General features: G+C 54.7%; 1 protein-coding gene across 2 annotated transcripts in view; it reads right to left on the bottom strand.

The window, feature by feature from the left end:
* Nucleotides 1-25,224, bottom strand: part of PREX1 (phosphatidylinositol-3,4,5-trisphosphate dependent Rac exchange factor 1) — a 186,872-nt gene that overhangs the window by 21,118 nt on the left and 140,530 nt on the right. The window contains exons 16-26 of one of the 2 annotated variants that reach the window (XM_034639807.1): nt 15,665-15,807; nt 13,923-14,015; nt 12,951-13,099; nt 11,134-11,219; nt 9,230-9,384; nt 8,422-8,515; nt 5,208-5,395; nt 4,753-4,914; nt 3,858-4,068; nt 3,154-3,430; nt 835-1,041 (exon numbers count right to left, since the gene is read on the bottom strand). In XM_034639807.1, coding sequence (XP_034495698.1) covers nt 835-1,041; nt 3,154-3,430; nt 3,858-4,068; nt 4,753-4,914; nt 5,208-5,395; nt 8,422-8,515; nt 9,230-9,384; nt 11,134-11,219; nt 12,951-13,099; nt 13,923-14,015; nt 15,665-15,807 — 1,765 coding nt within the window. The remainder of the gene's footprint in view (nt 1-834; nt 1,042-3,153; nt 3,431-3,857; nt 4,069-4,752; nt 4,915-5,207; nt 5,396-8,421; nt 8,516-9,229; nt 9,385-11,133; nt 11,220-12,950; nt 13,100-13,922; nt 14,016-15,664; nt 15,808-25,224) is intronic. The other variant, XM_034639809.1, reaches the window with a different exon arrangement.

Here is a 25,224-nt window from a genome sequence, read left to right as displayed (position 1 = left end):
AAATCTAAGAGTGGAACTCTTGGACTACAGACAGGAGGCTCCAAGGACACAGAGTGTCCAGTGGCCAGAGCACCTCGATATGTAAACAGCAAGCCAGAAACACCGACCAGTGGCTCCCTTGAAGACAGAAAGACTATGAACAAGGGGGAAAGGGCTTTCTTGTCCAATCTGGCCAGTTTCGTATTTTCTGAAGCGCCCTGTAAGACTCTACGTTACTCACAATAGTCAAACGATACATAACCTTTCACTGGAGACCACAGTGCTTGTTTACTCAAGGTGAGAAATTCTACGTATCCACTATATGGTTTATGATGGGAAACTGAGTTTTTAGAGTGACTTAACCGACTAATTAGGACTTCGCTGATCTGGTTATAATTCACTTAACCAGTAGGAAAATAATTCGGATCGTCTCAGAGTTAGGAGGGGAAAAAAACACTCTCTTCCTCCCTGAATCAAGTAAAAATAAATGGTGTTTATTGTAGGAACCATATGTCTTAAATGTTGAGTTTTAAAACACACCGCAGATCTTGACTTTTCTTTGCCCACATTCCACCAACAAGCGCAGAGCGGAAGTGCAGCAAACAGGTGGACAGGGTCACAAGGGGCCAGGCCCTGAAACGCTGGCCTCAGGGCAGGAGAGCCAAGGAGGGCATCTGGGATGTGCTTTGGGGGGGCTCAGAGAACCTCCCAGAACCAAACGGTTTAGAACACTGCTCCATCCCATTGTTTCCTGGGAAATGTCCCGCTGATTCCGACTTCCCATGGGTCAGAGTCCTCAAGTGTCCCCCTGGCCATCCATGTCAACCCCCCAGGATCCCCACGTGATGCCCTCACCTGTAAGAGTCGCGGTAGCTCATGGTGTCATGGCCCGAGTCCTCCTGGTCCTCCTCACACACCTTGAAGCACACCTTCTTGATACCCCCGTGGTCGGCCCTGTCCATCTCGGCGTCTTCGTTGGCCAGCGGGGGGGATGAGGCTTCCTCGGCCAAGGGGGGATCGCAGGACCCACCGGAGGTGGGCTCCGTGATGGTGGACAGCAACCTGCGGGAGCAAAGAGTATCAACTTAAAGGCACGGGCCCACAGCTTCACTCCCCTCCAGGGAGGTCCCAGATAAGGCCCTGACCTCAGGCCTCGCCTTTGACCGAAAACACAGGGACCCATCAAAGGCTTCCTACCCCTTTCCTGAAAATCCGGCCAGCAATCGTGCAGATACGCATACACCATCCCCCCTGTAGGCGGTGTGAGGTTTATTTCATGGGGAAGCCACAGAAGGCTCAAAAGCACAGAACACAACTAGGAAACTGAGTATAAAAAGGCCCAGAGAGCAAATCTCTTCAGCTTTGTAAGCCATACAGTCTGCTAGTACTCAACCATTCAACTCTGCTGCTGTGGTGGGAAAGCATCCCAGACAAGATGTAAACAAATGGACAGGGCTGTGTTCCAATAAAACTTTATTTAAAAAAACAAGCAGTGGGCCGCGATGGATTTGGCCCATAGGCCGTAGTTTGTCAGTCCCTGGCACAGACTATAACGGTTAAGATTATAGGGTTTTAAGACAGGTCCCAGATTCAGATCACAATGCTACCATTTCCTACTAGCTTAGAGACCTAGAGCAACTATTTAACCTCTCTGAGACTCAGTTTCTTCAGCTGTAAAATGGAGTCCTATCAGTATCTATATCCTAGGCTGCTGTAAAGATTAAGGGACTTATGTAAAATGCTTGGAAAAGCGGCTGGTACCTTGCAAGTGATGAACAGACCCTGGCTGATGCGGTCCTACTACCCCTCGACAAGGTCAGGGTGAGAATCAGCCCCATTGTACCGGTGAGGCTCAGAGAGGTCGCCCAGCCATTGTCTCCAGACCTTACATTATTTTCCCTTTATCACGGACAATTTCCAACATGCACAAAAGTAGAAGGAACAGTACGAGAAGCCCCAGGGACCCCAGCAGCTAGCTGCAGCCGTGGCAACTCAAGGCCCACCTCTGTCTCCTCAGTTGTTGCCGCTGCCTTTACTTCTGCTGGAGTATTTAAAACAAATCTAAGACATCATATAATTTCCCCCATAAATACTTCCAGATGCGTCTCTAGAATGTAAGACCTTCTTTTAAAGCAACGTTCTTAACTGCCGCCCCTACCTCCACCCCCCGGGAAACATTTAGCAATTTAGCATATTTCCTGAGAGGCAAACATTTAGCAATGTCCAGAAACATTTCTATTTGTCACAACTGACGTGGGGGACAAGGAGGCCACTTCTGGCCTCCAGTGAGTAAAGGCCAGTGATGCCACTAAGTATTTTAGAGCACGCGGGATGGCCCCACAACGAAGAACGACCTGGCCCGAAATGTCAACAGTGCCAAGGCCAAGAAACACTGTCTTGAACATAACCAGACGGCTATCACCATACCTAACATAATTAATAATTCCTTAATACCATCTCGTACCCCCATCCATATTCAAATGTCCCTGACAGTCTCGAAAGTGTCTTTTCACAGCTGGTGTGTTAAAAACAGGATCTCGACGGGGTCCGGATGCTGTATGTGGCCGATGTGTGTCTCAAGTCTCCTCCTCCTCCTCCCTGTACCTGCTTCCCACCCACCACCATTTATGTGCAAAGAGACTGGGCCACTTGTCTTCTAGAATCGCCCACCCTATGGATTTGGCCAACTGTATTCCCAAAGTGCCAGTCCAGCATCCTCCATCCCCCACATCCTGTCGCCCAGTAGTGAGACCCAGACTTTGGCTGGAGGACGCGCATTTCCATTGTGTGCCCCGTGGCATGACACCACAAAGGACGTGTCTAGCTGTCTCTCTTTCTGCAAAGAAAGTTCCCCCCAAACCTTTCTCCAAATAGTGTCAGCGTCTCCTAATGATCGCTGCTCACATCCATTATTTCATTAGAGCCGCGGTTCTCAATCAGGGGGGACTCTGCCCCCCACCCACCCACGGGGCATCGGGCAATGTCTGAGGACATTTTCGGCTGTCACAACCTCGGACCAGGGGCATCGCTAAGTCACCTGTAAGGTATCCGACAGCCCCTCCCCCACTACAAAGGCTTATTCTACCCAAAATGTCGGCATTGCTGAGGCTGGCAAATGCTGACCCCCACCGCCACCCCTCCCTGGCCCACTCCCCCACCGGGGCTGGAGCACACCTGTTGATCTGGGTGACATACTGCTTCATCTCCTTCAAGGCCACGTCCAGTTTGGTGAAGAGCTGCCGGTAGGCTCCCTGGATCTCACGGTCCTCCTGCTTGAGTAGGAAGCTCAGGCCCCGGTCTTCCTGGCCAGCGGTTTCACTGGCTGACCCAAAGCCGCTGTCGTTGAGGCCCTGGTGTTGGGGGTCCCCGTCCACAGCAGGCAGGCACTTCCAGGATGGGGCAGCCATGGTGGTGATACAGTGCTGGGTGTAGGACATGGGGTTCAGGTGGCCTACAGTGGAGGGAGGGGGAGCTCACTTGGAAACAGCCCCCAGACACCCATATACCCCTCACGCAGAAATATACAAACCTATTTCAAGGATCCCAATGAGTGAGAAAAACTCCCTGTTAAATATTCAACCCACTAGATGACTTCAAAAAGAAAGCTTCAGTTTGGTGCTAATAGGCTTTTAAATACCATGAAACTTTTCCTGACTGGAATACAGACATGATGGCTGGTACTCCAGCAGCTACTTTATATCATAAGGCATTCTTCAGGAAGGAAGCCACATCTAGAGATGGTGGGGTAGAAGGAACCTGGATCCCTGACGACTGACTGGGGAGCCACCACTCTAGTCTGGGACTGCTGGCCTCTGGACATGTTTCCATTTATGTATCCGTAGACCTGAACACAACATCTAACAGACACATGCAGTTACCTTGCTCGGGGTCAAGGCCGATGAGGGAGGGTTTACGACCGAAACGTATACTGAAGGACCTGCCAACTGAGGGAGTGGTCTTGGGGTAGGACACTTCCATGAGGTTGACATGGCAATTGGTGGGGCAGAAGTCCAGGCCACACAGCGGATGGGGCTCCAGGGATGCTTGTTTGAAGGGTGGGCTGACCCTGCTCTTCAGCTGGGCTGCAAACTGAGAAAGGTGGGGGACATGGGGTCATGATTCAGGGGCTTGGAATTCCAGACCACCCCCAGCACCCACTTCATCCTAGCCTGGGCCAGACATTCCAAAATTGGACAAAATGCCAACAGCTTCAAATGGAAAAGTGGATTCCCCTACACGGCCTTTCACTGCACCCAGATTTCAGGGAAGGTGAGGAGAAATCAGAGGCCTCCAAGTACATACCTACATTCATTTCTTCATCTTAGCTGCCCTGAGCTATCCTTGAGGAACCATCTCTCCCCAACCCACAGTCCATGAGGGTAAAAGAAAGGCTGGCCTTCCCATCCCTGCAGTGATTGGTACAGAGCTAGATAAGGGACCCAAGCCAAGCCAGTAAGAGTTCCCACTGAGTTCCTTTTCTACTGGGGTTGCTGAGGCTAGAGCTACTGGGGACCATTTTGCCACCATGCGAGAAGGGCCTGCCTGAAGATGAAGTCAACCCAGGAAAGCACAGGCACGAGAAGGAAAGAGGCCGCATTCTCGTGATGGTGTGATGGCTGTGTGAGCACCTGGATACAACCATGCCTGAAGTTCATCTCCGGACTTTTCAGTAACATAAACCAATTAATGCTCCTGTTTGTTTAATCTACGTTGGGTTGGACTTTGACATTTGCAACCAAGATACCCCAGGCCGAGACCCTCTGGGGCAGGTACCTCCTGGTAGCAGGCAATCCTCTGGCCGATGCTCTCCAGCTTGGTGTCACAGATGTTGCGGAACTCGTAGTGGGACATGGTCTTGATGTTGTTGTTCAGGGCCATGAGCCGCCCACAGTTCTGCACAAAGACACTGTCATCGGCAGCAAAGGACTTGAGGATCTGCAGAAACACAAACAACCACTGAGCACTCACTGCACCGAGGGGGGTCTTAAGCAGTTTATCCTGTGACTCCTGTATGCTTCCTAATAGCCCTGGGAGACGGGGTCTGTTACTGGCCCATTTTGCAGATAACTAAGCTGAGGCTAAAGAGAAAAAAAAAAAAGCTACTCTCCTAAATCCCATGGCTACCAAGTGGTGGGGCGGCTAGACTTCAGGGCTCCAGGCTAAGTTTGAGAAAACGAGAATGAGGTGCTCCAACCCCCCGCCCAGGGCAGGGCAGCACCCAGTGAGACCTTGGCGGCAAGGCTGAAGCAGCCACGGGGCTCCACAATCTTCTCCAGCACATGGCACTTGACGCCCGCGGTGCTCACGTACTCATACACCACGCCATGCTCCAAGTGTACGTTGTCCACGGTCAGGGTGACCACAGGGCTGTCCTCATGCAGGCTCAGCTGGGGCCCCAGGGACAGCAGGGGGAAGGCTGGAAGCCAAAGGGACAGGCAGCCCTGAGGAGGCGGCACCACCCCCGAGCCAGCCCGCCCCCTGACCCAGCACTGCAGTGGCTCACGTGGGTCACGTAGGGAGACGAAGCCTGTGTGGCAGCCCTGCCCATCCTGGCCAGCCCACTCTTGCTCACCCCTTGTCCTCGATTCTCCTGCTAGGGTTCAACCCTTGTGCCCCATTCCCAGTCTCTGAGGCTCAGAAGGAAGCCCTGACCACACCCTTCCCCAGAGGCACAGGCCTGGCCAATCACCAATTCCATCTCCCCTATTTGCAATGATTGGTTCAGGAATGAGCAGGCCTGACCCGAACCAGGCCAATGAGAGTCAAGTCTGGGACTTCTGTTGGATCTACAAAGAGAATGAGATATTCTCTTTTTCAATGGGATTCCAAGGTGCTAGAACCACTGCAGGCAGAAAACAGAGACAGCACAGCCAAGAACTGGGCAAAAAGAGAGAGACTCTTCCCAAGACTATATGTAGAACTAGAGAGAGCCAGACCTGAAGCTTGCTTGACCCTATGCACTTTTTAGTTTGCTGAGCCATTGTTTCCATGTAGCCCAGTTTCAGTCCTGATTAACATGGGCCCAGAAAGTCTAAGTGATTCCTCAGAGGCCACACAGCTCGGTAGTAACATGTCTAGAAAAGGAAGCAGGCACTTCATTGGACTGAACTGCTTTCCTTGATACCTGCTCCAAAGAGCACCTCTCAACACACACTCCAGGACTGTCTTACCCCCTCACACCCATCCGATGTCACTACCTGTCAGTTTTTCTGTTCCCAGTCTGTTCCCCCTCAGGTCAGCACCATGAGGACAGAAACTCTGTCCACCTGGAAGCTGGACTGAAGAAATGAGCATGTGACCCATGCTAGGCCAATGAGAGTCAAGTCTGGGACTTTTGTTGAATCTACAAAGAGAAGACATTCTCTTTTTCAACTGCGGATTCCAAGTCACTAGAACCACCGTGGGCAGAAAACAGCATGTAAAAGAGAAACCACTGTTTTTATGGACCCCCAGCTCCTAGATCAGGACCTGGCATATAGCAGGTGCTTCTCCTTGTTGAACAGAAGAGGAGAAACTGCCAGCTTCTCTCGGCATACTTGACCGTCATTATCAGGGGTCCCCCACAGGCTGGGGAAGAAGGCCCACAGCCCTTTCCTCTCAGAGCTGCCAGCTGGCCTCTCCTCCCTCCCCATCAGCCTGTCCCCTTCAGGATCCCTCGGCCAGGCTGTGTGTACTTCAACAGTAGGGGGACGGCTCCCCAAACAACCCCATAAACCCTGTTCTTTGCTGACCCTGAGTGCAGCACGGAGCCCATAGATGTCAGATGCAGAGGCATTCAAAGCCCCTACTCTTCCCACAGCCTCTGCTTCCAGCCCAGCAGAAACACAAGGCAGAGTCCGGAGAAGCAACTGCAGGAAACAGGCTACGATTCAAACTACACGTTTACTGAGTGCCTACGACGTGCCAGGCATGGTTCTCGCCTCTGAGGATCCAGCAAGGAAGAAAACAAACAACACCCCTGCCCTCGTGGATTTTATGCTCTAGTGGGGAAACAACAGACCAACAACTGTATGATATGTTAACTAATACTTGCAGCAAAGAAAAATAAAATAGGATAAGGAGACACTGAGGAAAAGAAAGGGCTTAACCAGGGTGCTCAGGTGGCCTCCCTGACAGGGTGACATTTGAGCAGAGAGCTGAGTGAGGTGAAGAGCATGAGGTAAGAAGTACTCTGGAGGAGAGCATTCAAGGCAGGGAGGGGGCTGCAAGTGCAAAGGCCCTGGGGCAGGAGTACATTTGGTATCTGAGAGCAAGAGACTGGAGTGGATGGAGCAGAGAGCACAAGATGAAAAGTGCTGGGAGGTACAGCTGGAGAGCCGGGCTGGGGCTGGAAGACCATGAGGAGGAGGACTTGGACTCGGTCTTTGCCCGGAGTAGGGTGGGAGCCACCAGAAGGTTCTGTTCGGTTTTTTGAAAAGAGCCTGCAGGAGGAATAAGTAAGGCAGGGCAGGAAGAACAGGGAGCAGGCTAGTGCAGGGGTCCTGGTAAAAACAATGGTGGCTTACGCCAGGCAGTAATGGTGGGGGTGGGAAGTGGTCTGATTCTGGATGCAGGAGGAAGGTAGGGCAACAGGTGTGCGGCTGGGATCAAGGTGCAGGGAGAGAGGAGAAAGAGAAAAGTCAAGACGTACTCCAAGGTTTGGGACTCGAGAATCTAGAAGGATGGAACAGGGACACTTAGGGGAGGACCAGGTTTCAGCGGGAGGTTAAGATTTCAATTTGGGCCATGCTGAGCATGCCGTGTCTGATGGACATCCCAGGGATGGCCAGTAGAAAGACAGGTCAGGAGTTCAGGGCTGAGGCTGGGCTAGAGGTAAAGATGGGAGCTCGCGGTGGACGGACTGAATATTGGCCCCCGAAAGATGCCCATGCCCTAACGCCCGGACCCCATAAGTATGCTTTCCACAGCAAGGGGGAGGGGATTACGGTTGCAGATGGAATTAAGTGTGTTAACCAACTGACTTTAGAATTAAAGGAGATTATCCAGAGTTATCCAGATGAGCCCAATGTGACCACATGGTCCTTAAATGGGGAAGATGAAGGCAGGAGAGTCAGAATTAGAGAGAAAGCCGTGTGAGGGGGACTCAGGCCAACACTGATGGCTCTGAAGATGGAGGAAGGGATCACGTGTGCCAAGGAATGCAGGAAGCTTCTAGAAGCTGCAACAGGCAAGTATATGTATTCTCCGCTAGAGCCCCAGAAAGACCCAGAGCTCCACTAACATCTAGCCAATGGCCCAACGAGGCTCACTGTGGATGCCTGACCTCCTGTGCTGTGAGGAAATAAAGGCGTGTGTGTAGGCACTGTGTCACAGGTGCAGGCAGAAAGTAACACAGAGCTGGTGGCACCAACACAGCCTGGCCGGGAGCAGGGAGGACCTCGGACACAGAAGAGGACCAGTCCCCGCTGGAGTCTCGGCTACACGGCCCACCTGGCCCCTTACCTGAGTCGGACTGGGGGTCCTCGCCGGGGGCCTCCTGGCTGGCTCGGGCCTCCTGGGCATCCTCGTGGGTGTGGTAGACCCACTGGTAGAGACCCTACCAGAAGGGCAGAGTAAGAGGGAGCCGCGACACCAGGAGCCCAGGGAGGAAGGGACGGGGCTAAGGGAGAGGCCGTTCCCTGACTCCAAAGCCCAGGCTTCTCGCCTGCTGGTGACACCATCTTGGGAGAGTCCTCTAAGACATCGCTCTGGAACCTTGCTGAGGGACCTCCAGTCATGCTCGGCCCTCACCCTCTAGAGTCTATGCTCCATACAGAAGCCAGATGAGGGGGGAACCTTTGAAAACGGAGTTCAGACCCATGGGAGCAGACCCGTTGTCTCTCCCGCAGCCCCAGGGCCCACAAACATGCCAGGCACATAGCAGGTGCTCAATAAACACTTATTGGATGAACCGGTGAATGAGTGCCACCCACCCCAGAACCCCGGCCCCCAACCCAACTAGAACATCAACTTCTACCATCAACTCTTTGCCCAATGTGCTATGCGGTAAGAAAAAAGGGTCTTATCACACCCATGTCACAATTGTGACAATCGAGACCATGAAGTATCATGGCCCAGCTCTGGTTCAGGAAGACAGAGCGGGCAAGAGCCCAACCCCAGCTCAGCCCCGCAAGGTAGGCAGTCCCACCCCACCCCAAATGCTGCAGTGCCTTCAGGTCTCTCCACAAGGAAGGGAGGTGGCCCTCAGCCCCCCCGCCCCACTGAGCAGGGCTTCCCCGATCCCCATCCCCTTGGCTGCCGGCTGGCTCACCAGGGCCTCTTCTTGGTGGTTCCGGAATGCCTGGAAGTGCTCTAGGACTTCCGGTGCACCATCGCTCACCACGTTGTTGCCATTGACCTTCAGGATGCACTGGCCGGCACAGAGCCCAGCGGCCGCAGCCTCGGAGCCTAAGGGGACAGGAGTGTCTGAGGGTGAACGTTAGGCAGAGAGGCTGGGGCAGCAGCAGGCAAGGGCAAGTAACCAGATGAACACTGTCCCCCCCCCCCCCCCCCCCCACACCCCCCNCCAACCCCCCGAACATACACCCAGACATTCCACCCCCATCTCTCCCACCCTAGAGCCACTCTCCAACCCACTCCAGCAGGCAGGACAGGGACTGGCATTCCCGTTTCACAGAAGAAACTGAGCAGCGAGCCCACGGTCACACAGCAAGGAAGGCTGGGTGCGAACCCAGGTACGTTTCGCTCTAGAGCTTCACCTCCTTTAAGATCCCTCAGCAACCTGCAATGTGACAAGCTCGGCCCCATTTTGCAGACAGGGAAACAAAGGCTCAGAGAGGCAGTGACTCTCTCAAGGTCACTCGGCAAGGAGAAGCCAGGATTCGAACCCAGGTCTACCAGACTTTGAGTGCATGCTTTTTCGGCTATACCATGACTCCCAAACTACAGGTCTTGGCCCCCAGGGTTTTGTGTGGTTAATATGAAGAGTCTGGAAATACACATGAATGCCAAGTTCCATCCGTGCCTGGAGAAGATCGGGCCTGTCTGGTGTGATGGTAACAAGTACCCGCCTGAACCCAGGGGCTGGAGTTCAAAACCGGGCTCTGCAATGACCAACTGTGTGACCTCTGCAATGCTCCCCAACCTCTCTGTGCCTTGGTTTCCCCATCTGTCAAAGGGGGACACTAACAATATCTACTCATAGGATTCTCGAGAGATTCAGGGAGTTAAACGTGGAAAGCGTTTAGCCCCATGCCCTGCTCTTAGTAAAGGCTCAAGAAATATTAGCTGCTTTCCTATTTCAGCCTGGCTCACCTATAAACACCTATTCTCTGTAGATACTACAAGGCCGGCCTTCTCACCTCAGCACTCCTGACGTTTGGGGCCGGGGAAGTCTCTGCTGTGGGCCCCCTGGTGCATGGCTCAGGGTGTGCAGGGATATCCCGGTCTCTACCCACAGGAGGCGCCCATAGCAGCCCCACCCCTAGTTCTGACAACCAAAGATGTCTCCAGAGAGTGCCAGATGCCCTCTGCAGGGTGAAAGTACCCTCCACCCCGCGAATGGAGAACCACTGCTTTAAGGAGAAACTAAAAATCCGCTTTAAAATAGTTAACAAATTCATGGTAACTTTCTGCCATGACAGGCGTTTCCTTCGTCAACTCATATGACAACTCGGACCACAAAACTGGACAATTCATGTTTCAACTTTAGAAGTGGGGCCCTCAGATACAAAGGGGGTTCGGAGGCCAGACCCTCAGACCTCTCTGGCCTCGTCTCCAGGACAGAGTTACCCCGGGAGCAGCACACACGGAGGAGGCACCGTGAAAGCAGGGGTCTCTGACCGTCGGCCCTCGGGCTGGATCTGACCACACAAGGGTGGCCAAAATTCCCATTTCTGGCTTCCTTTAAAAACTCAGGTCTGGCAAGGATGGGCCCACATCCCTACCTGGCAAAAAATGAGCTTGAGCGGAGGAAAAATGAACCCCTTTGAAGATGAGCATGTCTTTTCTCACCTTGCCATAGTCCCCACCACTCCCTATGAGTTCCCCTCAGCCGTCCGTTTGTGACTACCTGACCCCCAGAGACATCGGCGCTCGCAAGCCTTTGCTCCGGGCGAGGAAAGTGAGCGCAAATGAGGCACAGGCCTGCTGGTCACACACACAGACCCATCTCCCAAATCCCCCGCCCCCGCCCGCTCTGTCTGCCAGGCTCACCTCTGCCCACAGCGTAGACGTACGGCGGGGCAGCTCCACGGATCTGGAAGCACAGAGCCTCTGGATGGTCAGGAACTTTGATGACCCTGCACCAGGTAGGGGCAGCCGTAAGAGAAGCAGTATTATGCCCCATAGCCCCGGGGGCCGCCCTGGGAGCCCCTGCCTCCCAGACTGTGGGGAAATCCAGCCCAAAGGAGTAGCAGTGGCAGACTTCCGGCTCCCAAAGACACAGACAAACCTCATTCAACCAGGGCCCATACCTCCAGCACCTTTAATGACTCAGAACCACCCGTCCTGCCCTGGGAGAGTGAATCCATGCACGGAAATCCCAGATCACCCTCCCGTGCCTTCTCCGTCACTCTCTTGGGGAGAGGGGGCCTCTTGGTGGTCAAACCAGCCCCACAGGCTGCAAATACTTTGTCCAACAACCACAGGTGGGAGGGTGAGAAATGACCCAGAACGGCTTGGGGCTGACTCTAGAAAAATGCCCACGAGTGTCCCCTAGAGAACACAGTTGCAAAGGCCAGGTCTTGGCCATTCCATAGGTGGATGGCCAGAGCAGAGCGGGCAGCGCCCGCCCAGGGCTGTGCTGCGGGCGACGTTCATCCAGCAGCTTCGATGCAGGAATGTGCTTCCCTGTCAAGGGCATGTCCCCCACAGTGGGCCTGAGAGTCCTCTTCCCACCCCCACCTGCCACATAAAACCATCTAGGGAGCCTGTTCTCAAACCACGGGCATTTCCAGAACTTTAAGCACACACATTCCCCTGGGTGATTTCTGCCACTTCCACATACCAAACTATCAATCATCTTCCCTAAATTGGCTTGCCTTCTCACTGAAAGAATCATCGTTAAAACCTTCCATCACTCCCGTCAATAGGAAACCGGGAGCATTTGCCTTAAATAGAAGAGAGAAATGAAAACCAAATGCATAATTTTTAAAATAGAAAACGCTTCTCCCTGCACCTATATGTGGCATCCGACCACTTCTCACCACCTCCGCGGCTACCACACTGGGCTGGGCCGGGCCACCAGCCTCCTCACCCTTCCCCTGCTGCCACCTTTGCCCCTGATAATCTAGTCTCCACCTGCAGCCAGACGGATTCTTCCAGAATTTATGTCACATCATGCCTTGCCTCTGCTCAGAACCTTCAAGTGGCTCTACAGTCCTTACCATGGGCACAAAGTCCTACAAGGCCTGACTTCCCTTGTCTGGTTGACCTCATCACCCACCCCTCCCTCTCACTCACTCTGCTCCACCCCACCAGCTCCCTTGCTTATTCCTCAAAGCTACAAGACACGGTTCCACCCCAGGACCTTTGCACTGGCTGTCTCCTCTGCCTGGAACGCTCTTCCTCCTCTTGACTCCCTCCCTTCCCTCCTCGGTCTTCACATCAGTTCACAGTGGCATCTCTCTGACTGCCATCCCTCCAACACAGCCCATCTCCTTTCCCAGCTATAGAGACTGGCCCAGCCTTACTACCACCTGGTTCACTATGTCTCTTACTTCTCTGTTTTGTTTTACTGTCTGTCTCCTGCCCTACCCTCCAGCTAGACTGAGATCTATGAAGGGAAGAAATGTGTCCACCAGGCATAGCTGGATCCCCACGGCCTGAAACATCACTCAGCACGTAGTGGGCATTCAGTAAACATCTGTTCAATGAATGAAAGCAGCAGCCTCGTGTCACGTGCCTGTAGAACGAGCCCCATCCACGGGGAACCAGGACAACCCGGGGCCCCCACCGCCCCCCCTGGCACTCAGGCAACTCCTCAGCCTGAGAGGAAGATGGGCCGGACGCCCCATCAGGGGGACACTCACTCTTTGGCCTTGGTGGCTACCAGGAGGCGCAGCGGGCGGCGGGAACAGAAAGACTGGTTGAGGACGGACTCCACCTCAGCGAAGGGCCTCAGGAACACCAGATCCTCGTTGATGGAGTAGATCTTCCTCCCCACCTGCAGGCCAGCCATCTTGGCGGGGGTAGGGGGGAGACAAGCACACAGGTTACCAGCCTCCCTTCCTGGACCAAGCACGCCCGGGGTGAGCCCCCCAGGGCAGCCCCGCGCCCCGCTGCGGTCAGCAGTTCAGTGGCTGGGCAGGCCTGGCTCCAGCCAATGAGCTCTGCAGGGAAGCCTACCGCAGGCACTAGCGGGAAAGACTTTTCCTTGAGGAGAAAGGGCCGTGGCCCGCCCCTGCTTCCCACCTGCCGTGTGAGGACACAAGGCATCGAACGGGGGCCGCCGCCCTGTGACCATGACGGCTTGGCCAGGAAGGCCAGAGGTGCTGACCCTGAACGGAGACTCACAGCCACCTTCTTCTAACTACCCATGCAATGGCTCCGGCCACTGGGAGGCGAGCACATGGCCACGCGCTGCCCAAAGCGTCCCTAACTGCTACAAGGACGCAAGCAGAGCACCCGACAATGCGGCAGGTGCCCCCCACCCAGGGCTGAACCCTTGGCCTGCCCAGGCTTTCCTTCCTCCCTCGTCTACATGTCACGTCTGTGGCAGAGCCACCACCTTGTTCTATTATTCAAGTAGCTGTAATCTGCCCCGCATCACAGCCGACGCAGGAAACTACCTGATTCAGAAACCCGCTTTTCTCCTGCACCTCCCCATGGGGCCGCGAGGGGAGCCGGTGGCGCACACGCTGGGAGGACAGCCCCGAGCAGGGGGCTCTCTCACAGCTCCCCCCGGGGACGGCAGGCGAGCCTGCCCTGGCCTGAGTGTGCCCACAGGGCAATGAGCAAGGAGGAACGATGGACAGCACAGGGGCCTCTCCGAGAAGCCTCACCTCAGCCAGCGAGCCCCTCTGGACCGACTTCACCACCACGGCCTTGTTCTTCTCCTCGATGTCAAAGCCGTAGTCATCCTCCTGGGGCAGGATCTGAGGGCCCAAGGCAAGAGAGACCCGGCGAGGTGGTGAGCGGGGCCCGCAGCCAGCCCCACCTTGACCCCACGAGACCGCGATTCCGCCGGCTCCTCGTGCCCCAGACCTACCTGGCGCGGGGGCGCGCGGCAGGATGAAATTAAACACAAAGAGCAGCTAGTACACAGTAGGTGCTCAATACACACCTGCCAAGTGAAGACACACCCCCTGGCTCGCGCCTCAGCCTGGTGCTGACCACGTCTTGTACTTTTCACTGCCTTTCTCCCCTTTCTCCTCCCAACCTGAGTGCCGAGTCTCCTCGGCTATACACACTGTCTCCCCATCTGCTGGCACACTGCAGGTGCTCAGTAAGCCTTCACCGGCTTAATGAGTAAAACAGATCCAGAGGTGTCCAGCCGCCAAGAACCTAAGGACATGAAGGGAGCTTAGGGAGGAGAAGTCCTTCCCCACTGCAGGCTGGCAGGCAGGTTGGGAGGTTTGGGGGTTCAGTGGGGGGGTACAGAGAAATGCCTTTATTTGTTCAACAAATATTTGCTGAGCTGCTGCCTACTATGTGAGCCGAGTGCTTTACTGGGCCCCGGAAACAGGGCTGGACAAGACAGACAGTTCCTGCCCTGCTGCGGCCGACTGTCCGGTGGGGAAGACGGACTACAAACAAATGAGCAAATGCAGAATGCGATGCAGCGAGTGTACACAGTCCGATTAAATAAAGCACTTAAAGGGATAGACCACGGCATGGCAGGGGTCCTGGAGGAGTTCTCTGGGCTGAGAAGACCTGACTGAAATGAGGAACAGAACTTTATGAAGAGCGGAAAAAGTGTTCCAGGCAGAGGGCACAGCATGTGCAAAGGCCCTGAGTCAGGCCCATAGTACTTGAGGATAAGAAAGGAGATCAGAGTGGCTGGGGTGGGGTGAGGGAGGGGAGAACATAGGAGATGAAGCTGGAGAGGTAGGGAGAGTCTTGTAAACCAGGATGAGAGGCTGGATTTCATCCCCAGCGTGATGGCGAGCACCGGTGGGTTTTATAGTGGGAATAATGGGAATCCCCATATTTATGGGAGCCCCGTAAGCACCACAGGAGGGAAGTTAGTGGTGCCGTCTTCATATGAGTCAGACATCAGCCCCAACTCTGGCTAGAACAGGAGATCTAACCTGCTGAGCCTCCTCTCGGCTGCCTCCTGCAGACCAGGCATGAAGAGGGAGGCTGCTGGCATCAGGAGGCAGAGAAACAGGACTTGGTGGGCTAGGCTGGAGAAATACCTGAACAGCCTGGTAAATGTTCTCCCTCCACTGCCAGGATAATTAGAGCAACTGCACGTGGACAGGGCACCAACGGAAGACCAAAGGCTTTGGTATCCAGGATGAGCCATTGCGGGGAGCCCACCTCTCTACACGATGCTAAGCTGGGATGTGGGGTGGACGCGGGGAAAAGGAAAGGAAAAGAAAGGGAGCCAGCAAGCCCAATCTCCTCATAAAGAAGGTAGCAGTCTTGGCCCAGGAAGGGTCGCCAGCCACCACCTGGGAGCCCCATACTCGGGTGCCCCAAGTTGAGCCCAACTTCTCGAGCCATAATCAGAAGGTCGCCCAGCTCCCAGGCTGCGGCTGCGCCTGGGACGCAAGATGCAGCCCTTCAGCTCTGCTCCTACCAGCAGACGTTTGGCCAGGATGTTCTCCACCAGCTTGAAGTCGTTGCGAAGCTGTTTGTTCTTGCAGCTGGTCCCCTCCATCTCCTCGTCTGCGTGGAAGCGGAAGTACTGGGACTCGTCCTTGAACTCACTCTTCTCCAGCACTGCAAACCCACAGACGCGCAGCACATGGTCAGGCTCACATGGGAAGGCTTCAGCAGCATCTGCCAACTGGCAACCACGGGGCCGGAACCAACCCCTGGACAAGTTTGCTTTGGCGAGCATGGTGTTTTATTAGAGGGAGTCATGTGCCAACACTAACGGATTAGAATAGTTCGCATAGACGTCTGGCTTTGTGACTGCTCGTGAAAAGTCTGCTATAAAGACATATTACAAAAAAAGTCTGCTATAAAGACATATTACAAAGCCACAGTAACAAAAACAGTGTGGAATTATGGCAGAAACAGATAAAGGACCAGTGGAAGAAAACAGAAATCCCATAAGAGGACCATGTGTTTATGGGAACTTAGCATATAATAATGATGACCACGTGGAGTGTTCTGCAGATGACGTAGGGAAAAACTGACTCACTTAAGGGGAAAAAAATAAAATTGGATCCCAACCTCAAACCATGTATCACAATAAACTCCTGATGGATTAAAGACCTAAATACGAACAGGAAAACTAAAGCTCACCAAACAAAATGCAAAATATCTTTGTCCTAGGGCAGAAAAAGATTTCATACAAGAACCCCCCCCCCAAAAAAAAGAGCAAGATAATGAAATTAAGGGCTTCAGTTCAATAACAAGACTACAGGCAAATGGCAGATTCAAAAATAACGGTAATGTCTAAAGCCAGCAAGGAATAAAGATCCAGAATATAAAAGAAACTCCAACAAACCAACCAGAGGCAGCTGGGAAACAGATAAATGGGCAAAGGATATGAACAGGCAATTTCCAGAGGAGGAAACCCAAGCGGGCAGCAAGTACGTAAAAAGGAGTTCGACCTAACAATCAGAAACAGACCGCGATGAGACACTTTAGAGTGAGGATGAGCAAACTCAGGCCCTATCAGCCAGATCCGGCCCACTACCTCTTTTTATAAATAAAGTTTTATTGAAACACAACCACATCCATTTATTTACTTACTGTCTGTAGCTGCTTTGAGGCCACAGTGACTGAGCTGAATAACTGCCAAAGGCTACATGGCCCACCAAGCCTAAAATATTTACTATTTGGGCCTTGACAGGAAACGTTTTCTGATCTCTGTTCTAGAAGGCAGGAAAATAAATACAAGTAACCAGTAACAACCAGCATGTGATCTGGCCCCTGTGGATTACAATCTAACTAAGTACCGACCAGTGCTGGGCACACCGTGGGTGCAGGCTTAGGGTTCATTTACTCCTCAGACAAGGCGGGATTTGCTGCACCCCTTTTACAGGTGGGGAGACTAAGGCCCAGAGAAGCTAAATAAACTGCACAAGGTCACAGAGCAGGCAGGCTCCTTCTCTTCACCATACTGCCCAGCCTGGCCTGCTAGATGGGGGCAGGGGTGAATTACAGCAAGGGGGAAATCCATCCAGGCTTGGTGTGGGGAAGGCAGATGTCTGAAGTCAGTGGGCCCCTGAAAGAAGGAAACCCAGCTGCCTGAGGTTCGAGACGTCCCCACCATGCCTGAAGACGGAGGCTGTCTACCGATTTGGTGACTACATGAAAAGCAGCAGGAGGCGATCCTTTCTTTCTCCTTCTTTCCCAGGACATCGAGCTGTTTGTGTCTCCCTCTGGCCACCCCAACACCTCTTTGGAGAAAACAGACACACAAATTGCTGCTTTGCCCAGAGCTGGGGAGCCAGGCCCTGGGGGCCAGCTGGCTTCACCTCCACTGTAAACATGAGGCTGACAGCCTCTGGGAGTGGAAGGAGGAAGCATGATGCTGTGTCTTGGCTGGAACATTCAGGGAAACAGCTGGAACCCCAGAGTCCAGGACCTCAGTCAGGTGAGGTCCCCCCACTCACTGATGTAGGCTTCACTCAAGGCCACTGGCCAGGTTCAAACCCCTGCCAGCCCCTGCCCAACTTCATGTCCTCTTCACCCTGCCCATCTGTGGGGATCCTAACAGCACCAACTTCCAGAGGGGTGGGGGATGAGACGCTGAGCCTCAGTTTCCCCATATGTGCCTAAAGGACACCTCAGGGCCCGGGAGCTCAGGTCAGGCGCCGCGGGAGGCGCCGCCCGGGCCCCACCTCCACCCTGCACCCTAACCTGCATTTTGCAGCAGCCACAACCCTGGGATTTGGCCCTTTCCTATTTTAGCTTATTTCTGAGTTCATGGCAGGGAACAGGGGAGCAGGGGCCACGCCCTGCAATTTCTCTCCCTGAGGGGCCCCGAGGGTATTGGCACTGCCTGGGAGTCACCCCCCCCCTCACAGAATGTCCTCAGCCAGCAGCCTTCCCAGAATAGCAGCTGGGGTGGACCCCTCATTACTCTCACCCACAAATGAGAGGTTCTGCCCAGCTGATTGGTGGGAAGGATGGAGCTGTCAGAGGGCCCCGCAGAGAACACAGCAGCTTCTGGGAATGAGGGACTTTGCGGAGAGGAGCTGATGGACGGAAATGAGCCTGGCTGGGCCTGACCTACCCATCTCAGCTGGTGAAATGGGCAGCTGGGAGTGCGTCCTAACCCCTAACCCCACAGAGCCATGGATATGCTGACCTCAGAGGAGGAAGGGATCCAATGGAAAGATAAAGAAATGGGGGCCCAGAGAGGGGCACAGGCTTACTGGGAGTCAGCCGAGTCAGGGCGGGGACAGGCCTGCTGGATACAAGGCAGGGGATGTGCCTGGCGACCTGTCATCTCACTGGCACACCTGTCATCCTGTCAAAGGGACGGCAAACCCAGCAGCTAGACTAGGGGTGGAAAACTATGGCCCACTGCCTGTGTTTCTAAATAAAGTTTTATTGGCACATAGCCACGCTCACTTATTTAAGAACTGCCTGTAGCTGCTTCAATGCTAAGATGGCAGCGTTGAGCTGTGATAGACCCTGTGGCCTACAGAGCCTGAAATATTTACTATCTGGCCCTTTGCAGAAAGGGTTTGCTGACCTCTGAGTTAGAGCACAAAGCAGAAGCTGGGAGAAGGAATGGCCAAAAGACCTACCAGAGTCTCACCCCTTCACTGCCACCACCAGGGCCCAAGCCACATCAACCGTCCCCTGGAGTCAGAGTCGCTTCTGTACTGGCCTCTCTACTTCCACCCCCCCACCCCCCATTGCAGACATCCTCCACCGCCCTCCTCTGCTCAGAACCCTGTCAGGACTCCCACTGCACTGGAGTAAAAGCCAAAGTCCTCCTCACATGCCCATACTCCTCCGGAACATGGACTTACTTCATTGCTTGATTCACGCACACACATGCACGCACACGCACTAGGCTGTGAGCTCCCGAGGACGGGACTCTCGTCTGCCTTGTTCGCCGCTCTGTCCCCGGAGCCTAGCATGGTGCCTGCACCAGGCACGCAAGGGCTGGAGAAGAGCAGCATGAACAAAGACACTAGGGAAGTGTGGGATTAGTCTGACAGGGAGAGAACAGCTCTACGAAGAAGTGTGAATCTGAGCTAAGCACAGAGCGAAGAAGGAGAGGAGGAGAGGAGCCGTTAGGCCGCGGTGTTTGGGGAGGCCTCGGGAAACGTGAAACAAACAGAAAAATTGAATAAGTCGGGGGCGTGAGGTAGGTAGGGCACCCCAGGCCGGGGAAACAGCAAGAGCCACGGCCCCGGGGAATGTTCTAGAAGGAGAAGAAAGGCTCCTTAGCGGGAGTTAAGTCTGCCTATCCTGCTGAAAGGGTAGGAGACTCAGGGATCCCCCAGGGCCAGCCTCTGGGAAGGTCACAGAGCTCAGTGTGAAGCCCGCCTGCCTGGGTTCAAATCCCAGCTCCTACTTGCTGTGTGACCTTGAGCAAGTCTCTTAACTATCTGGGCTTCCATTTCCTCATTTATAAACAGGGATGCTATTAATACCAACATCAAAGGATCATTTCAGGATTAAACTAATTAATACATGGGGAGCGCTCAGGAGGCCAGGCACACAGCGTATTAACTTCTGTTTGAATGTGAAATGGTGACAGCAGAACCAGTTTCTCCTTCCTTCTGCCCACCTTCCCACTTCAGGATCATCCCAGGATGGCCCACCTCTCTGACCCTCTTCAGTGTTACTCCGGTGGGAAGGAGAGTAACCTATCTAAGGGGTCAGGCCGGGCAAAGCGGTGCGAACGTCCCTGCCCGGCTTCCTTCCTCTCTTACTTACAACCTGCCTGCCCTCTGTCCCCTCAGACCCCTCTCCTCTCCTCCCCCTGGAAGCCCGCGGGCCGGGCCTGCATGATCCGGCCTCCCTGCCCACCCAGAGGTCACGTCTCATCCAGGAGAAGGGCCCAGGAAGCCCACAGATTTGACCTCAAATCTAGTCCATTTTTCCAGCCAGGCATTTCTAGCCATCTTGGTCCTACTGAACCCCTGAAGTGATGTAGCCATCGGTGCAGAAGTGTGTGTGTGGGGGGGAACGGGGTAAGATTCCTGAGCCGCCCCAAACTCCCCAAGGTGTACAGGCCCACAGATCCAGCATCTAGCCTGGGCTCCCCCATGGGCAGGCCAAGCAGCCTCCAGCCCCACCATTTGCTTTCTCTGGGCCTCAGTTCCCCTCACCCCCCACCCATAAAATGTCCCAGGGACCAGGGTCCCTATTAGCTTTTCCGTTCCAGGACAGACCCCTCCCCCCAGAGGCTGGGCTGAAGGGAAGGGGTAGATTACCGTGGTGCATGAAGCCGTTGTTACACAGGCCCACGCCAAGTGCCACCGCCTCCTCCCGCGTCTGGCAGTCACCCTGGAACGGAACAGGAAGGGGAGGGTGTTAGGTGACCTGACATCAGAGGGGCTGAGCAAGGCTGTGAAAAGTCCACCTGGAATGGAGGCTCCGTGGGGGCAGGGATCTGTGTCTATTTTATGCACTGTCGTACTGACCGAACATGTCAATGACTATTGTGAATACACCCCACACAAGAAAAGTAATACTAGTTGGGATAAATCCACTGTGTATTGTGCCATAAACAAAGGAGAAAGGGAGATTTTCTGTGCCAGATATTGTTGGTTGCCTAGCAATAACCCTCTCCCCCTCCCCCATACCACACCAGTAATGAAACATCACTGTTGAAGACGGCAAGGCATCCATCTAGAAGATCACAGCTACAGGGGGCCAAGAGATATAAGCAGAAATCACTGGTAGGGAGCTCTGGAAAAATCCTTTGTCCCTGGCCCTTCTCTCTTCTCCCTCCACCTTGGAACAAAGATGTGATGGCTGGAGCTCCTGCAGTCATCCTAGACCACAATAGGACCCAGGATCAAAACATGCTAAGGATGGCAAAGCAGAAGAGAGAGAGAGTGTTCCCCAGAGGTCTCATGAGGCTGCCCTAGCAGCTCTAGACCACCCGCCTCTAGGCTCCTCTCATAGCAAAGGAAAATCAACCCGTAACTTGTATCAGCCTCTGTAGCTGGGTCTTTGATATGGGCAACGAAGTCCGAATCCTAACTGACCTAGCTGTAGCCAGTGAGACACCTGGGGAAGGCTACCAGGGAATTCTGGAAAATACCTTCCTCCCTCATAAAAAGGAAGAGCAAAATCAGGACCACACCCCCCTACCAAGCACAAAGTCATATGAGGAAGCCACATATGTAGGGCTAAGGGGCTATCCAGTGACCACGGTGGCAGACAATGCTGAGGCTAGAGTGACGGATGAACGTTCTTGCCATGTGGCATGTGACTGGTATGCGGCACAATTATCTGCTTGGGTCACTGTTTAGTTGGGTTTTCTGTTCTTGCAAACAAACCCCCTCCTAACCAGTACAACTGAAGTCTGGTTCATCTCAGGCCTTTTCCAAGGAAGTGACAGCCAACCCAAAACTGAAGTATGAACGGCCATGGCCTACTGGGCCCGCCTTTGGGCCCGACTCTCCCCTGTGGAATGTCATCTTAGTGGGACAGCCCCTCAGAGTTTTTCACTACCACCTGCCCGCCCCCCACCAACCCAGACCAGGGAGGACACATGGTCCGTGCAAAGCTACGGTGATAATCCCTGCCCCAGGAACACGACCCGCAGCAGGAGGAACCCAAGGACAGGGAACAGTCGGTGTGGTTCTCCATGAGAGCAGTGCCCTGAAGAAGGTGCCCTCAGCTCCCACTTCCAAGAAGCTGGGCATTGCCTGGTGCCAGTTCTTTCTAAGGCTGGCTCCTGGGTCTCCCTGACTCTGTGGGTGTCTTTACCCTTCTATGAACCGTCTTCTTTTTTTTCCCACTCTCCTTAAGTTAGCCCAAGTCTGTTTCTGGTTCCTGCAAACCCAACGATCTCGGTTCATCAGGGAAATCGTGGGAGTTGTGTGGCGCAGTTGGGGACGGGGGCTGGGGGGAGCGGCTGGGTGACAGGCAGAGAAAACAGCACGGACAAAGGTCCAGGGGTGGGACGAAGCCTGTGGCACAAAAGGCAGTCTGGCCACCAGGGAGGGGGTGAGCAAGCTCCATCAGGACAAGGAGTTTGAACTGCTGTGTTCCCTGCGGAATCCCGAGGGCTTAGAACTTAGGCCTGGTACACAGGAGGTGCTCAATAAATACTTGGCGATTGAATAAAGGTGCTGTCAGCAGGGGCCAAATTGTGCTGGAGCCTGTGGCCACAGGTCAGTGAGCTTCAACCACACTCAGATGGCCACAAGGCCCGACGACCTCTCATTTAAAGAACTCCCAAAGTGAGAAGCTGTTTCAAGAGGCAGTCGCCTCAACTGTCCCCCCACCCCTCCGCCAGCAGCCGAGGGGCGGGGAGGGAATTTCCCAGCTAAAGGAGAAACAAATGCCAGGGGCTGCCGGACTCAGCCTGCCAAGGCTTGCGGCTCAGACTCAGGGCACAGGGCCTGGCAAAGCCACTGGCCGCAGGACCGCATGCACTGGCCGACTCGAGGAAGACAAATCTCTCCTGTGGGACCCCGGCCAGCAGCCGGAGGGCTGTGTGCGCAGAGCCCTGCCAGTGGAGGTAGCCATCCGTGAGGGAGGCTGCATCCAGAGCAGCAGCCCCCCAGCTGTGTGGGGCCAGCAGGGGAGGCACAGCCGGGATCCAGGTGGCCAGCAGGCCCCAGATCTGCAGCCTGGGAGGCCCCGGCAGGCGTCTGGAGCCCACCTGGCTTTTGGAGGCACTCACAATCTGGGCTCCCAGCCCAGCCCTGCCCCCCTTCCCACAGAGCCCTGGGATGACCCACAGGGAGGTTCCTAAAGTTAGAACAACAGCAGGATTCTCAAGTGAGCCATGGAATACACTGTCCATGCACACCTGAAAAGTAAGCTCCCTACCCCACATCCCGCCAAGTTGTGGGAAAAGCTCAAATCATCATTTTCTTCCCTCCCGGAGGAAGGCACGAGCACACACAGCCCTGGCCACCGCACCGCCATTGCCATGCTCCCCTCATCTCCCCCAGCCACCCACTAGCCCCTATGCTGGGGCTCCAGCCACGCTGGCCTCCTTGCTAGTCCTTTCACAAACTATATGCCCCCACCTCAGGGCCTTTGCATTTGCTCTTTCCTCCCCCTGGAATGCCCTGTCCTGGCTTTTTGGGTCTCAGCGTCCAAGTCAGCTCCTCAGAGGACACCCTAAAGTAGTCCCCCACCCCCGCACATCCTCTCAACAAATGTTCATCCCGTTACACTCTCATGACCTTGTATGATACCGGGGATGCACCTGTCACAGTCTGAAACAAACTCATCCCTTCACGCCACTGCTCTTGGGAGAATCAGCACCAACTATTCCCGGTGCTGGGCTTCCTCCAGATATGTGACTATGGTTTAAGGTGTGTCTCTCACTAGAACATTGGCTCCATGTGGCCAGCAGTGGTGGCCGTCAAGGTTACCTGTCTCCCCATGGCATCTAGCACTCAGTGGGCCACAAAACGTCTCTATCGAGAACCACCTGGGATGCAGGCAGCAGGAACAGAGCTGGGCTGGGCGATGGACCACTCCCAGGGGGTAACAGACATAGGGCTGCGGGAGGCTCCCTGCCTGTGACTTGGGAAACCCCAGGACAATGTCCAAGGATACCTCTCACTGACTCGCAGCGAGCCGGGCGCTGCACGATCTCACCCGGTCTTGAGTGTCGACCCAGAGGCAATCACTCTCCTTACTCCCATTGAACAGAAGAAGAAACTGGGGCACAGATGTGCTCGCACCCGCCCTATGTTACACCATTGAGAAAGGAATCCTTTCCGAGCCAGACGCTTCCCCCCACCACCACGTTAGGGAAACTGAGGCTCTAAGAGGACAGCCACTTAGTTGCCAAAGGTTGCGGCCAGGGCTCCTGCCATGTCCCCGAGGATGCTTTGTGTCCTCTGCCAGCGCCTTGAGCCACCAGCCTGCTGTGTCCCCGGAACCCTAAAACGGTGCCTGGTACACAGTAGGTGCTCAAAGAAAGGGAGGAGCTAACGGGCCCTCTTGCTGAATTGCTCTACACGCTCTCCTGACTGCTCATTTCAATACTGCCAGAGCTGACAAGGAACAGAGCATCCGCAGGGCAGATGCCACCCGAGCGCCAGGCATGCCGACCCTGCCCTGTCTTCCACCCACCCCCTGGGAAGTCCAGCGGGCACCCCAAAAGCAGCGCCTTCCTGCACCAGAGGACAACTCTTGATTTTCCCAGGCACCCGGGGCTTCCTCCACCGTCTTCTCATCACCGTAAAGGGTACTTTCAGCCCCCCGGCGCACCAAAGCCCCAGGACGCATCCTTGCTCCCCATCCCACCCCACAGCACTGCAGGCCGTGCACCCCATCTCCAGACATCTCTCGGACCCACTGACATCTCACCATCGCGGCGAGCCGCCTCACTCCTAACTCAGGCCTGGGATTTGCCACTTAGGGCAAAGTCCACATCATGCTTTGAAACCCCCACACGGCAGTGGATACCACTGGGGCTCGGGAAACACAAGGCCGCAGAAAGGGCCAAGGTGGGGAGAAGCAGCTGGTTCAGAAAGCCCGGACCCAGGCACGTCTGGGCTCCACGCAAAGAACCTAAACCACAAATCACCCCGTGTCACCCTCACCTGTGGCCGCACACGCCAGAGGCGGGACTCCGTGCATCTGCCCTTCCCCCCAAGCGGGTTGTTTCCTGATCTTAGCGTCCCTGCGCCCCCAAACCCCTCTGCAGATTCTTCAGCCGTCTGCACTGCGTGTAATTTGGAGCCACCTGGAGTCCCCTGTGCAGGAGATGAGGAATTATAATAAGAGATGCATTTACTGAGCAATGACTCTGTGCCAGGTGCCAGTCTGAGCATTTTATGTGATTAACTCACCGAATCCTCAAAATAATCTAACGGGGAAGGTATCGTTTTGAGCTTCATTTTCCAGGTGTGGAAAGGGAGGCACAGAGAGGCTAACAGGCTTGTCCAAGATCACTCCGCTAGGAAGACGCACAGCTGGGATCCAACCCAGGTCGGCCTGCCTATCAATAAAGCAGGTGCCCCGGGCTGGCTTCACGGGAGCCGGCGGGGGGGGGGGGGGGGGGGGGGC

This window comes from Ailuropoda melanoleuca, chromosome 13 (genome assembly GCF_002007445.2).
Source record: "Ailuropoda melanoleuca isolate Jingjing chromosome 13, ASM200744v2, whole genome shotgun sequence".
NCBI lineage: Eukaryota > Metazoa > Chordata > Mammalia > Carnivora > Ursidae > Ailuropoda > Ailuropoda melanoleuca.
This window is presented reverse-complemented; position numbering and strand designations above follow the sequence as displayed.